The 14,047-nt window shown below is 62.8% G+C and overlaps 1 protein-coding gene and 1 long non-coding RNA gene across 2 annotated transcripts; one reads left to right on the top strand and one right to left on the bottom strand.

Moving 5' to 3' along the window:
• Positions 1 to 389: 389 nt before the first annotated feature.
• IGFALS (insulin like growth factor binding protein acid labile subunit) lies at positions 390 to 4,516 on the bottom strand. The gene is made up of 2 exons (XM_025916911.2): positions 3,325 to 4,516; positions 390 to 2,381 (listed from the first exon to the last, which is right to left on the bottom strand). The coding sequence occupies exons 1-2, from the start codon at positions 3,338 to 3,340 to the stop codon at positions 580 to 582; spliced, it is 1,818 nt and encodes a 605-aa protein (XP_025772696.1). The 5' UTR covers positions 3,341 to 4,516; the 3' UTR covers positions 390 to 579.
• LOC147573223 (uncharacterized) lies at positions 3,715 to 7,594 on the top strand. The gene is made up of 3 exons (XR_015245317.1): positions 3,715 to 4,769; positions 5,288 to 6,066; positions 7,408 to 7,594. It is a non-coding gene; the product is annotated as an uncharacterized LOC147573223 (long non-coding RNA).
• Positions 7,595 to 14,047: the final 6,453 nt, after the last annotated feature.

Genomic DNA, 14,047 nt, shown 5'->3' with positions numbered 1-14,047 from the left:
AGAGAGGAGCGAGGTGGAGGGCAACCTCCGGTCCCACTTCCTGAGGGACAGGGGCGGGCGCGCCACGGACAGATGCTTCTGGGTGTGGAAAGGACGGCAAAGGGGGCACTGCCGAGAGCTTTGGCCAGGAGCTGGGGGCACAGACCGGTGTCCCAGCTGGCAACGGAGGCTGCCCCGGCTGAACCTCGGCTTCCCAGGACCAGGGCCTCCAGGGACACTGCACGAAGAGGACAGCTGAGGTTCTGGGGCCCGGGAGTGGGTGCTGCCGCCCCTCAGGTGTGGGCGGGCGTCCTAGGAGGGGTGTGGTGGTGGGGGGACACAGGACGGGGACCCGGGACGGAACCCTTCTTCCCAACCCCCCGCCCAGGCTACACCCCTACGGTCACACGCATGCGTTAGATTGCTTTTAATTACCGACTGCGAGGGGGGGTGCTATGTGATGGCGGTGCCCCCACCAGCAGAACCCCCCGGCTGCCCCGGGTCCTCCCAGGGACGGGACCCCGGCAAGCGAGCAGGTGACGCCTGGCCCCCGAGGCGGACATCGTGTCCCCGCCGGGCTCTGGGCCGGCGAGCCCGCGGTCAGCAGTGAGCAAAGTGGGCCTCGGCCACATCCCGCAGGTCGAGGCCGGCGATGGCTGCGGGGCCGGTGCAGGTGATGTTGTTGTAGGCGTACGCGGGCGGCTGGCCGTCGTCGCCGTCCGGTGCTGCCCGCACGAAGCGGGGGACCACGTCGGGCTGCTGCAGGGCCAGGGCCCTGAGGGCCCGGAGGGGGCAGCCGCAGTCCCAGGGGTTGCCCTCAAGCCACAGGCGCTCCAGGCCGGGGGCCCGCGGCACGAAGGTCCGCAGGGAGTTGTTCCTGAGGTTCAGGTAGCGCAGCTGCCCCAGTGGGGCCAGCACGTCCTCGGGCAGGGCCTCCAGGCGGTTGTGCGACACATCCAGCCAGAAGACGCGCCGCAGGGGCCTCAGGGCGTCCACGGACAGCGCCGCCAGCCGGTTGCCGGCGAGGAGCAGGTACTCCAGCTTGCCGAGCCCCTGGAAGAGCTGGCCGGGCAGGTGTGCGAGCCGGTTGGCGGTGAGGTCCAGCTCCAGGAGCTCCGCGAGCCCCTGCAGGCCCTGGTCCTCCACGGCCACGATGCCGTTGTCCCGGAGGAAGAGCCGGCGCAGCCCCGAGAGGCCGGCGAAGGCGTGCGGGCGGATGCGGCCCAGGCAGCTGCGCTCCAGGTGCAGGCTGTGCAGCCGGCCCAGGCCCTGGAACGCCCGCTCCGGGAGCGCCCGCAGGCAGTTCCCGGACAGGTTCATGACCGCCACGCTCAGGAGGCCGAGGAAGGCGCCCGCCTCGATCTCCTGGATCTGGTTGTCGTTGAGCGTGAGCACCTCCAGCTGGCCCAGGCCCTCGAAGGCCTGGCCGGGCAGCTGCCGGATGCGGTTGTGGTCCAGCCGCAGCTCCTCCAGGAAGTGCAGGTCCTTGAAGGTGCGGGGCCGCAAGCCTGCGATGGCATTGTGCGAGAGGCGCAGGACGTGCAGGCCCAGCAGGCCGGGGAAGGTGTCCTCCAGGAGGCCGCCCAGCCGGTTGTGCGAAAGGTCCAGCCAGCGCAGCGCCCTCAGGCCCAGGAAGGCGCCGGGGGCCACGGCGGCGATGAGGTTGTGGTCTAGGTAGAGCTTCTGGAGCTTGGGCAGTTTGACGAAGACGTTGGCCTTGACGCTGCGCAGGGCGTTCCTACTCAGGTCCAACTCCCGCAGCTCGCCGAGGCCACAGAAGAGTGCGGGCTGCAGGTAGGCCAGCTTGTTGCCCGCCAGCACCAGCTCGCGGAGGCCGGCCAGGCCCTGGAAGGCGGCGTCCGGGAGCACGGCCAGGCTGTTCCAGCCGAGGTTGAGGTCCCAGAGGCCGGACAGCCCGCGGAAGAGGCCCTCGTCCACCCTGCCCAGCAGGTTGTTGCTGAGGCCGAGCGAGGCGAGGCCCGGGGTGTGCAGGAACGTGTGGGCCGCCAGCCCCCGCAGCTGGTTCCGCTCCAGGTGCAGGTGGTGGAGATTGTGCAGGCCGAGCAGTGCCTGCGGCTCCAGGCTGGCCAGCCCGCTGCCCTGTAGGTTGAGGAAGCCCAGACCGGAGAGGTTCTGGAAGGCCGCCGCGGGGATGGAGGAGAAGTTGTTGCCGTCCAGCCACAGGGCCCTGGCGCCGTCCGGGATGCCGTCGGGCAGCCGCGTGAGGTTCCTGGAGCTGCAGAAGACGCTGAGCTCGTCCGAATAGTCCTCGTGGCCGCAGGTGCAGACGGCTGGGCATTGCGGGCTCTCAGCCTTCCCCAGAGCCCCGGGCTCCGCTCCCTCCAGGCCGCAGGGGCCCAGCGCTGCCCAGGAGACCAGGAGCACGGCCAGGGCCGGGCCTCCTGCAAGGAGAGGAGCCGGAGGACGTGAGTCCCGGGGCGAGCGAGACCCGGGACGTTCCAGGCCTCGGCCTGCGCCCGCAGCCCGGTATGGAACTCGGCACCGAGACCACAGCACGTGACCGTAAAGACAGGCGCTGCCAGTCAGGCGGCAGAAAGGTGGGAGCCGAGTCGTACTCACCCCGCCGGGACTAGAAGCGGAGCCAGACAGGACAGCTGTCGTCCGGCTCCAGACCAACTGTCCTCTCCGCCCGGCAGGGCAGCGATGCCCCTTCCCAGAGGAAACCTGCCCGTAGAGCTGGGCGGCCGTCTGCGTCCCGAACACAGGCACCGGCCAGGCTGCCAGGTGGGCCCAGGGGGAATGCGGGAGGGCTTTCTGGCACAGGCCCGGGTCACGTGTGCTCGCTGCCCTCGAGCGCCGGCCGTTGCCCCCAGATTGGAGGGCCCTCACACGGGTGCTCCCTGGCATATGCAGCCCGCTGCCGGCGTGGGGACAGAAGCAGGGTGGACAGAACGCCATCCCCTCACCAGGGGCCAGGGGTGTGTTAGGACAAAGGGCGCTGGACCTCACAGCAGCGCCACCCCAAAACCTGCATTGAACGCTGGGCTACCCACAGAACTGGGCCTGTCCCAGCCCTTGGAAGGGCTCAGGGACTCAGTGTGAGGTCAGAGCATGCCCCATCCCCTGTGGACGGGACCAGGCCCCACAGGGCTGGAAGGGCAGCAGTCCCCAGGGGAGGGTCTCTGGGGGTGGAGAGGGGACTCCCACCCTTCTCCTGTACCACCGTCCTGGGCCCTGGGACCAGAGTGGAGGTGGACAGAGGGACCTGAGGCATTCTGGGACCCCAGCAGGGACACTTCCCCCATCGGCCCACCCAGGAAGGCCCGCCCCTGACTGGGCGGCTGCCCCCAGAACGAGGGGCCGGGGCACTTGGGGGCGCCTCACCTCTCTTCAGGGCCATCCCGCGTGCAGACGACAGGCGGGCAGTGAGCAGGGGTGCGTCTGCTGGGGCCGGCTGCTCCTGCCCTCTGACTTCCCCACTGCTGGGGCAGCCAGCACCCTGCCGCAGGCCAGCCCAGCCCTGCTGACCCGGGTTCCATTAACCCCCTCATGCCCGGCTGCCAGCATCGGCCCTGAGTGCCCAGAGTGCAGATAGCACAGGGGAGAGTCGGGGGGTGCCGCGTTCACCCCGAAGCCACCTTTGGGGATCGAGGTGGGCGGTGGTGCAGCTCTGGGGGACGGGCGTGTCCCCCCACCTTCGCCCTGCAGGGCTGAGCGGAGCAGAGCTGGGGCAGCAGGCGTGTGGGGGCAGGGGTCTCCCCTGCAGCAGCCTGCGGTTGGGACAGCTTTGGGGAAGCCGAGAGAGGAGGCCCCGCTGCTTGGCCAGCCCCCGGAGCCCAGGTGGGGGCCCCTCGGGCCGCTGTGGGGGACCTCCCCGCTCAGCAGATGGCCACGTGGGAGTTAAGTAGGAGCTGGGTCTGGCATGCTGGCCACACCTTCCCTCCCCCTGCCCGTTTCCTAACAGCCTGGGTGGGGTCCTCATTAGGACTCCCCGGGGCTTCTGCGACCTCAGGGTCAGCTGGTGTCTGGCCGCTCCTCCTCCCCCAGCCTCTTCTAGGAACAGCAGCCGGGCTCCCGGCCACCTCGTGTTTGCTTTCCTAGCAGTGCCCTCCCGGGAAGAGCGGAGGGAGGCCCAGCCTTGGGGGCCAGGTCTTGCGCCGCAAGACCAGCCTCCACCTGCTTTGGGACTCCTGATGTCCCCAGAGCTGTGGGGGCGGGGGGGGGGGGGCACGGCCACCCCGCTCCGCACAGGATGGCGGCCCAGCACCTGGCCTGCGGGCAGCCCCGGGTCAGGCCAGGAAGTAGGGGGGCGGCAAGGTGCTGGTTGCTCGAGCGAGGGGAGCCCTGCTGCACCTTCATCCACCGGCCTCTGCTCTGGCTGCCCAGAACCCCTCTTCCCTGGGGCTGGCGGGGTGCAGTCGGCCCTCCAGCCCCGCCTCCCAGTCTCTGCCCACGGGGCCCTCCTCTGGCTGCGCAGGCGGGGCTGGAGGCAGGGCTTGCGGACATTCAGACTCCCACCGCGAGGCGACGCGGAGGGAGGCGGTTGCTTCACAGCCCCATGGAGGGGACAGTGGGCAGCTGCGGCCCCCCTCCCCAGCCCCCCACCCTGCCTCGCCCCTGCCCTGCCTGAGCTGTTCATGCCTGGGGGTGAGGGCAGCTTTATCTCTCCCTTTATTGAGCTTTGATTGATTTCCAGGTCGTTCTGAGAAATTATAGATCTGCCGGGAGAAAGTCCACGCCCAGAAATTTACACGGTAAACACGCACTGACACAGCGCAAAGTGCGGACTCAGCACGTTCGTGGCCGAGGACCCTCGTCGGGAAGGGAGGGTGAGCATGGGGAGGGGACCGTGCTGTCTATAGATCCTGGGTGGGGCGCTGGAGAACTCGGGGGGCTGGGGGTTGCCACAACGCCAGCCCGTCCCCGGCGCCCCAGGCCTCCCAGAGCGGCCTGTCCTGGCTGCCGGGTCCCTTGATGCGCCTGCCATGCACGGTTGACCGCCCGAGGGTCTGCCCGAGGCGCGCGGCGTCTTTCGCTTCCAAGCTTCTGTGTACGGGGTTAGCGCACTGGCTTTGGCCGCTGCTGTCGTGGAGGCTGGGCGGTCCTGGCGTCCAGCTCAGACCTCGGGGCGCGACACTTGGATTGCTCTGGGCAGTCGAGTCGCACACCGCACCCCCGCCCCGGCCGTCCCCGGCCCCAAAGGGGAGTGAACGTCGGCTGTCGTTTGTTTCTCAAATGTTGGTGACGCACCAGCACCTAGGGCTTGTCGCCGGGGGCATGTCCCATTTTGTGATTTTGTTCGATTGTCGGATAGTCTGATGTGTGTGTTTAAAAACTTCTTCTCCAGATACAAGTCCCCCATCGGGCACATGTGGGCCGTAGCATCCTGCCTGCTGTCCCTAGACCCTGCAGGGTCACTGAGCTGGGTTCCTCGGGTGCCAGCCTGAGGGACAGCAAGCCCAGAGTCCTGACCGTGCAGACCCTCGTGTGGTCACATCCCATGTGCCACAGGGACCAGAGTGCACCGTGGATGTGCGTGTGGACACGATGTCGGGGCCCCCGGCCGTGGGGGGGCTGCCCCCGAGGCCAGAGGGTGCGGGGAAGTGTCCGTGGCTTGTGGAGCAGATCCCCACCGGAGCAGTCCAGCCACCTGCGCGTGGCCCCTTTTGGTTCCTCAAATGTCGTGGGAGCAGCTTGCCGGGTGTGTGAGCCGAAACCGGAGCCTGTCGGGGTGAGGGTCATGCTCAGGTTCGTGGCGGACGGGTGTTCTCACCACGCTGTCTTCCTGCCCCCGCACGCGGTGCTCTCGGTGCTCCTGGGATCTCGGCTCGTGTGTAGGTTTTCTCCTAGGTGGTTGTTGCTTCTTGATACTATTTGATCCCTTTTTTTCCCTTGGGTTCCGTCTCCCATCAGTCCGGGCCGGACGCGCCTGTCGCTTGTGGGGTGGCACAGTGAGTGTTAGCTGGCGCGACGCCTTCACCGACGGCTCTCTTCCGCGCCAACAGCCTTGTGATGCGTAGAAAGCGCACAGCCCTGCGGTTTGGACGGCGTGCCCCCCCCCCCGGCCGCTACAGGACCCTGTGTGCGCTCTGTGGTCTTGTGCGTCCCCCACACAGCATCGTGTGAGTCCTTCGTGCCTTGTTGGCTGAACGGCTGTCGCCCTAGGGATCTGCACCATGTGTGGGTCCACTCGCCAGCTGATGGGCGTTTGCTTTGTTTCTGTTTTGGGGGCTGCTACAGCGTTGGCGTGAACGCTTAGATACAAGTCTTGGTGTGGACGTGTGTCTCGTCCTTCCAGTAGGTTCTCAGGAGTGGAATTGCTGCTTCACAAGATATTTATGTATAACTTTTTAAGGATTTTATTTTTAGGTAGCCTCTATGCCCGACGTGGGGCTCAATCTCACCACCCCAAGATCAACTCTCGTGCTCTGACAGCCAGGCACCCCTTATGTCTGACTTTTTAAAAAACCATTCTCAAAAGCGTGACATTGTGAGAAGTGGGAGCCTTCCAGCTGGGTCTCGTCCTCACCCGCACGCGGGGTGTGCTGTCTGCAGGTCAGCTGCTCCCATCCCGCGACCCTCCGTGTCGTGGACAGTTGGGGCCGAGCGCCTTCTCATGTGCACAGTGGTGCTCGTCTTCACAGGCGGGGTGTTGATCTGAGTCTTGGACGTTTTTAAATTGTTTTCTGAGTTGTCAGACTTTAATTGTCGGTTATCAGACACGATACTTGCAGATACTTTTCCTTGCCTGTGGCTTACCAATTAAAAAAAAAAAAACAAAAAAAACCTTGGGGCGCCTGGGTGGCTCAGTCGGTTAAGCGGCCAACTTCGGCTCAGGTCACGATCTCGTGGTCCGTGAGTTCGAGCCCCGCCTCGGGCTCTGTGCTTACAGCTCAGAGTCTGGAGTCTGTTTCAGATTCTGTGTCTCCCTCTCCCTGACCCTCCCCTGTTCACGCTCTGTCTCTCCCTGTCTCAAAAATAAATAAAAAACGTTTAAAAAAAAAAATTAAAAAAAAAAAACCTTGTTCTTTGAAACGTGAAAGTTTAGTGAAGTCCAGCTTACTGAGGTTTTTTGTGTTTTATGCTTTTTGTGTGCCTAACCCAAGATCACAAAGTTCTTCTGATCAAGAGACACAGAGTACCTTCCCATTTACTTACATCTTCCTTAAGTTTTCTAAACTTGGCACTATTTTTTTTTTTTAATTTTTTTTTCAACGTTTTTTATTTATTTTTGGGACAGAGAGAGACAGAGCATGAATGGGGGAGGGGCAGAGAGAGAGGGAGACACAGAATCGGAAACAGGCTCCAGGCTCTGAGCCATTAGCCCAGAGCCTGACGCGGGGCTCGAACTCACGGACCGCGAGATCGTGACCTGGCTGAAGTCCGACGATTAACCGACTGCGCCACCCAGGCGCCCCTATTTTTTTAACTTTAACGTTTATATATTATTTTCACACAGAGCAAGAGAGTGAGCGTGAGCAGAGAGAGACAGACAGAGAAGCCCAAGCAGGATACTTGCTCATCACACAGCCTGATGTGGGGCTTGAACTCACAACCTTGAGATCACTACCTGAGCCGAAAGCAAGAGTTGGACACTTAACCGACTGAGCCACCCAGGTGCCCCTTGTGTTTTTGATAAAATAGTTTCTACTTATGTTATTGGTCTTGGTGCTGTTGTGAATGAAGTGGTCTGAATTTCATTTCCAGGTGGTCATTAGCAGGTAGAAAAATCCTGTATTTCTCTTACCGATCTTGGGTCCGGGACCGTCAAACTCACCGGCCAGGCGTGTGCGTGCATCTGGATTCCGTAGGACCCTGTCAGCTGTGACTACGAACGTGTTCGCTTGTTCTCTCCAGTCTGCGTACTACCCCCTTTCTGTTCCTTTCTGTGCCTCACTGCACGCCCAGTACGATGTGGAGTACGGAGGCGAGAGCACACCTCCCTCACCTGCCCCTGGTGTTGGAGGCGAGCATTCGGCCCGTCACCATGACTTCTGATGCTCTGACAGGCCGAATGATGCTCTCGAAGATACCCTGTCCTTCCGCCGGAATCCGGACTGTGTCGGGTCGCACGGGCAAAGGGAGTGGAGGTGCTGATCAGCCTGGATAGTGAGACTAACCTGGGTTTTCCAGATGGACCCAGCGTCACCACAGGGGTCCCTGACGGTGGAAGCGGGGGGTCAGGAAGGGCGGGCGTAGGCAGTGAGAGGACCCCAACCACGGGCGGGGAGTAGACAGGGAGGAGGCCAGGAGCCGAGGAACGTGGGCGCCTCCGGCAGTAGGACGCCTCCTGGAGGACGCAGCCCCGCAGACACTGTGGTCCGGCGTGGCCCGGGTCCGACTCAAGGCTGCCGGCACGAGGTCCGCGAGGAAACTTCGCACGGGTGTCTTTTTTCCTGAGGCCAAGGAAGCTGCCTTCCCGCGGTTGGACGCTTCTCACCACGAACGTGCCGGGTTTCGTTCCTTGTTGCGCTGCGCCCGTTGGGTTGATCCCGTGGATTTTGTCCTTCGTTCCCCTAGGATGGGCCGCGACGTCTTTTGGTTTTCAGGTGTGCGGCTGATGGCGCAAGTGCTGCCGTATTTGGGTTACTGATGCTGTGTTACAAAGTTAACATCTAGGTTCACCAGGGACACCGACGTCTTCTGTCGGGCCCAGGCTTGCGTCGCAAAGGAGCTGGGAAGCATCCCTCTGTCTTCTGAAAGAGTTTGTGAGTGATGGGTGGTATTGACCGAATGCTCCGTGAAGTCACCAGGCTCTTCCTTTGTGTGAACTTTAGACTTTCTGTGTTAATTCAGTTTCTTATTACAGGCCTGTGGTGTTTTTCTGTTTTTTTCTGAGTCCATTTAAGTGATTTGTGTCTGTAGGAATTCATCGGTGTCGTTCACTCGCATTCCTGGAGAGGCCTTGACGTTTATTTCTGCAGGGTGGGTGGTCCGGTCCCGTCTCCCGCGTGAATTTGGGAACCTGGGTGTTGTATCACTGTGGGTCTGTCAACTTGATGATCTTTTCGGAGAGTTGTGGGTTTACCGTCCGGCTGATTTCCTGTCGTCTTCTTCTTCCTTTGTGTTTCTCTTGCTCTTCTCTAGTTTCCTGAGGCAGAAGCCTTTTCTGTGCAGGTGTAGGAGGCCCTGGGCTGGTCTGTGTCTGCCAGACGCTGGTGTCCGCTTTTGCTTCTTTTGACCCACAAGCTTAGAGATCTGTTACTTCACTTCTAACCGGGGGGAGGTTTTCCTCACTTCGTTCCGCCACAGGTAACTAATTCCACTGGGGTCAGAGGACGTACTTTGTACGCGTTGGCTTCTGAAAACTTAGGACGACTTGTTCCGTGGCCGGAGTTGTGGTCTGTGCCTGAGGACGCCGCTGCGCGGGCCGTTCTGAACCCAGGCGGGTTCCGTGGAGCAGTCGCGCGCCGTGCTCCATCCGCGTCCTCGGCGATGGCATCGACGCGGTCTGGCTCTTGCCGAGGATGAAGACCTCTAATCCTCACTGCTACGTTACTTATCTTCCTTGCGATTTCTCAGTTGTACTCTTGCTTACGCTGTACATACGAAGTGTTCTTTGTCCCCAGGGGCTGCCACGCCCACTCAGTGGACAGGAGCCATTCATTTGCTGCTTCATCAGAGGACTCTTAGAAAGTCAGGGTTCCAGGTGACACATAATTATGACACCTGTCTGAGCTGGCAGCCGGGGAAGGAAGACACAGGATGTGGTGTCCTGCCTCCTCGCCCCCCTCTCCCCACCTACACACACCCACCTGGCCACGGTGGGACCCCGGATGGGCTTGACCCCCACCTCTGCTAAGGGCTGACCTTTGCTGCAGACAGAGCCCCGGCGGCACATGGGCACAGGTGTCTCGCCGTCTGGATCTGTGGGCCCCACACCAGACCACATCCCAGGCCTCCCTGCTGCTCCGGCCCAGGATCGGCATCCTGGGGAGATGGACCAAGAGAAGCCTCTGCTTTTATGGTTTCACTGACACGTTAATGATGAAAAGTTCAGGGGGCTACACCACGATGAACGTCCTCAAAGGCCCTGAAACACACACTCGGGTCACTGCTGTGAACCTCACCTCGTACACAGAGACATGTGGTAGGTTCTGATTAGTAAGGCCCGGTCACCGCTAAGACCCCAGCGCCTTCCTAGCTGGAGAGCAGCACCACAGCAGGGCAGACAGACCCCAGCCAGGAAAGCAGGCGCACGGCCCTAGGGAGAGACTCTGCTCCTCCCCGGGCCGCGGGGCCCTGGGCTCGTGCCCGACGGGAGGAGGACGGGCCGCCTCAGAGCCCCCACGTGTCAGGGAAGAGGTGAAGGAGAGAAGCCACGCCAGGCTCCAGCCACACGGCCGTGCCCCGCACCGCCCACTTCGGACAGGCTCCCAGCTTCGCATCCGTGCTCAGAAAGGCGACACCTAGGAGCCCAGGAGGCGGGAGCCACAGCAAGAGATCAGCGAGCAGGAGGGCACCCCTGACCCCTTCAGGAAATGCTGGAAGGAGGGTGCCTGGCTGGCTCAGTGGGGTGTGAGTTCAAGCCCCACACTGGGTATGGAGATTTAATTCTTGAAAAGAGAAAAAAGAAAACGTTGCGAAGAAAGACGTCTCCCCAAGTGGCTGAAACCCACGGAGGGACAGCCCATAACCGTTTACGAAGGGAGCCGGTGGTGTGAAACAGTGCACAGAGCGAGCACCAGGCTCCCAGCAGAATCGCCTCCTTCGAGCTCCCCACGAGTGAAGAGACCTCCCCCTGCCCCCCGCACCGTGTTGCCGTCATTTACAGGAAGCAGACCGGGCTTGTACAAGGAAGGCCAGAGTGCAGCCGCCGACACACTCACGTAGAGTTGGCCAGACCGGAGGAAAGCGTGTGACGAAGCCCGGTTCCCCTGGGGGTGACTTTCAGCCACACTTCTGCGTGTCCTGCCGGCGCCCCGGCGTCCCCACCTCACTGCCCCGCTAGCGCGCCCAGCCTCCCGGGTGCTGGCGACTCCCGAGGGCGCGCTTCGGCCTGGACCCGCCCCCCGCCCCAGTGGACGCAGCTGGACCCCCCACAACCGCGTGCTCACCGCTCGGCTCACGCTGCGAACCCTTTGGCCTCCCCTGCGGCCCCACACGCACTCGAGATCCCGTGGAGACCTGCCCGCCCCCACCTCCACACGGCTGCGAGTGGCCCCCAGGGTCCCCCCGCACCCTGTCCGCCGACCCGCCTGCCACCGCTCCCCAGTCGCCTCCCCTCACGGCTCAGCCACACTGGGCTCCCGTCGCGCACTTCTGCCCCAGGGCCTCGGCGCTCGCTGGTCTCTCCCAGAGATCAGCAAGGCCCTCTCCCTAAACCTTTGGTTTTTGCTCACGTCACCTCCCTGGCCACAAGGCTTCCCGCTTGCTCCTTGCCCACTTTATTTTCCTTAGTGCTTCCTTAGTCCGAGCTGCCCAGGACGTCCATCTTGTCACTCCGTCCCTCTAACCAGGACAGAAATTCGACAAGGGCAGGGCTTTCTGTGTTCACTCAACCCCAAGGGGAGCTCGGCCTCGGCCCCCAGGTGTTTGTCAGACCGGTCACTGGGGTTCAGGACGAGGAGCAGTGCCTCTCTCCCCTCCCCCCACCTCAATACGGGAGACCCACGGGACAAAAGGCCAAGCAGCAAGACCGCAGAAAGTTCACGAAGGAAACGGAGCCCACGTGGGGAAAAGGAGGTTCCCTAAACAAAGCTCACTGCGCTCCTTTACGTTCCTGAGCACTGATGTGATCTGAAAAAGACGCCATTTACGACAAGAACAAAGTAGACTGGGACTGACGTTCCCGGAGAACCGACGTCTGGGAAGGAAGCCGTGACACCTGACGTCACCCAGGCAAGTGCTGCGTGGCGCTCTGCCTTCCCCTGGGTCGGGCAGGGAGTCTCTACTTCCTTGGAATTTCCCACATGGTCACAGCAGCCTCGACACACCTGAATTTACCTTAACGCAGTCACTCGAGGGGGACAGTCCTACCAGAAGGACCCACCCGGTTGCAAGAGTTCACTCGCAGGGCCAGGGATGATGCAGTGACCCCAGAGCACCTCAATACAGGCTCACGTGTGCCACAGTGGGCACAGCCCACGTTCCGGGCCCTGTTTGCTTGGCTGTGCCTGTTATAATCACACTGCGAAATCATCACGGTGGCACTTCTCTGAGTTCTAGGAGCCATGCTGGTGACCTACGGAAGGTGAGGGGTCAGTGGGAATGCGTGGAAGTCGCAGCCAGGTGGTCAGAAGGGCAGGAGGCCTGGGGAGGGGGGGCCAAGCTTACAGCCATCTGAGAGGACAGTCTCTTTGGGGACCGCGAGCCTCAGTCACAGGGCCACGCGGACACTGGCACTACACGAGTTTTAGCAACAGGAAGAGCAGCAGAGACCCTAATGCCAGACGGGGGGGCATGTCCATGGCCTGACACTTGTCACAAGTCCAGAAATCCGGTGAACCCTATTCCGGCCCAAACCACAGCCGTCAATACTCTAACGTTCGTACATACGGGCAAAGGGCCAGGTGGGGCCGTGTCCCTTCCTAGAAACAAAGACTTATTCTAAAGCTGTAGTAAGGGGGAATGTGGGGCCTCAGAACGGGTCTGCACCCCCGGATGCGGGCCCTCGGGCTGGCGGTGCAGACGAGCAGGGGGGACGTAAAGTGCCTCCAGGGAGGCAAACCACCGACCACCAGCATAACAGCATCTTCACGTGAATTACAAACACGAGTGTCAGAAGCAAGCACGTAACCAGGAGGGCAGCAGAGGACGGAAAGTAGGAGACACGAACTTGACTCCATCAAAGATTTCTTCAATAATACGACAGAGTGCGGAGCGACCAACTCAAACACGTGTGACCGGAGCGCGGCTGACCCTCAACGGGGAAGGTCGGCGAGGGGCAAAGCCAGCAGAACACTGGCCAGAAGCCCGAGGAGAGGCAGCCCGGGGTCGGAAACGCACACGGCCAGCCTCCCCCGTCCCCGCCGGTTCTCGTGCAGCCTCCACGGAGCGCCCCGCTCGCTTCCCGGGGGGCCGCAGACGCCAGCACACGCGAGGCCCGCGGAGCAGCCCCAGGGCGGTCCACACCCTCGTGCGGCGGACAAGACTCCTCCACCGGATGGGCCAACACGTTCTCCCGCGTGCAAGTGCCCGTCCTCCACGGCCAGCTGGGGCCCACGTGAGAGCGTTTGAGCCGCGCCACAGCCCAAGAGCCAGTGGGGGTGGCCCAGCGGGTCCCACCACCAAGGACAACATGTGCAAAGGGAGTTGCTATCCGGGGCTCCCGGGGTGGGGAGAGGCCGGGTGCGGGAGCGTGCTTCTGTGTTCGTACGTTTCAGAAACGTTTATTTCTCTTCTTTGGCATCTGAACGTGCAGTCGGTAACACGCAAACTAAGGAAACACATCCCCGCGGGGTGGGGGGGAGGTGGGCTGGGGAGGCGGTGGCCGCGGGGTCCCTGGCTACACGAGAACTGCTCACGCACAGGGCCCGGCCGGAGGGGGCACAGCAGAGGGCCACACCGGATACCCGCGCTCTCCGGTACCGACAGGCCTCGCAAAGCACCACGACGCATCCTGAGACGCCCACGCCACTATGCCCAGTTGGCGGTACAGAGCTACAAAATGAAGCATCTATAAGGACCCACAGAAACCCCATTCCCTGACACACCTGGGGGCGCAGGGGGGCTGAGGCTCCACCTAAGGCATCCTCCTCTTTGGACAAGGGTGACTGCTCCCCGGCCGCACGGCACCGTGGCCACACGGGCAGCTGCGGAGCCAGGACCTGCACAGGTCCTTGGCGACCGGAGGCCGTCTGAGGAGAGTGGCGGGAGACAACCTCAGCTGGACGAGAAGCACTAACCGTGGGCCGTCCAGCAGGAGAGGGTGGGGCAGGCAGGGCCTCGGGCGCCGTGCGTCGCAGGGCAGAGCCGAGCGGAGGAGGTCGGGTCGGAACCGGGAAGACCTCCGGGTGCACACGTGAGCAGCCCGTCCTGCCCCCGGCTGGGCCCCGAGCCTCATCCCTCCCTGTCCCGCCTCCGGGTCCTCCCGCTACCCCCACCTGGGCTGAGGCTCAGTGCAGCCAGAGCCCGCCCCGCTCCCCCAGCCCGGGTCTGGCCTGTG

This window comes from Puma concolor, chromosome E3 (genome assembly GCF_028749965.1).
Source record: "Puma concolor isolate L17-30 chromosome E3, mPumCon1.1.hap2, whole genome shotgun sequence".
Lineage (NCBI taxonomy): Eukaryota > Metazoa > Chordata > Mammalia > Carnivora > Felidae > Puma > Puma concolor.
The sequence above is the reverse complement of the archived record's forward strand: the minus strand, read 5'-3'. Positions and strand labels throughout refer to the sequence as shown.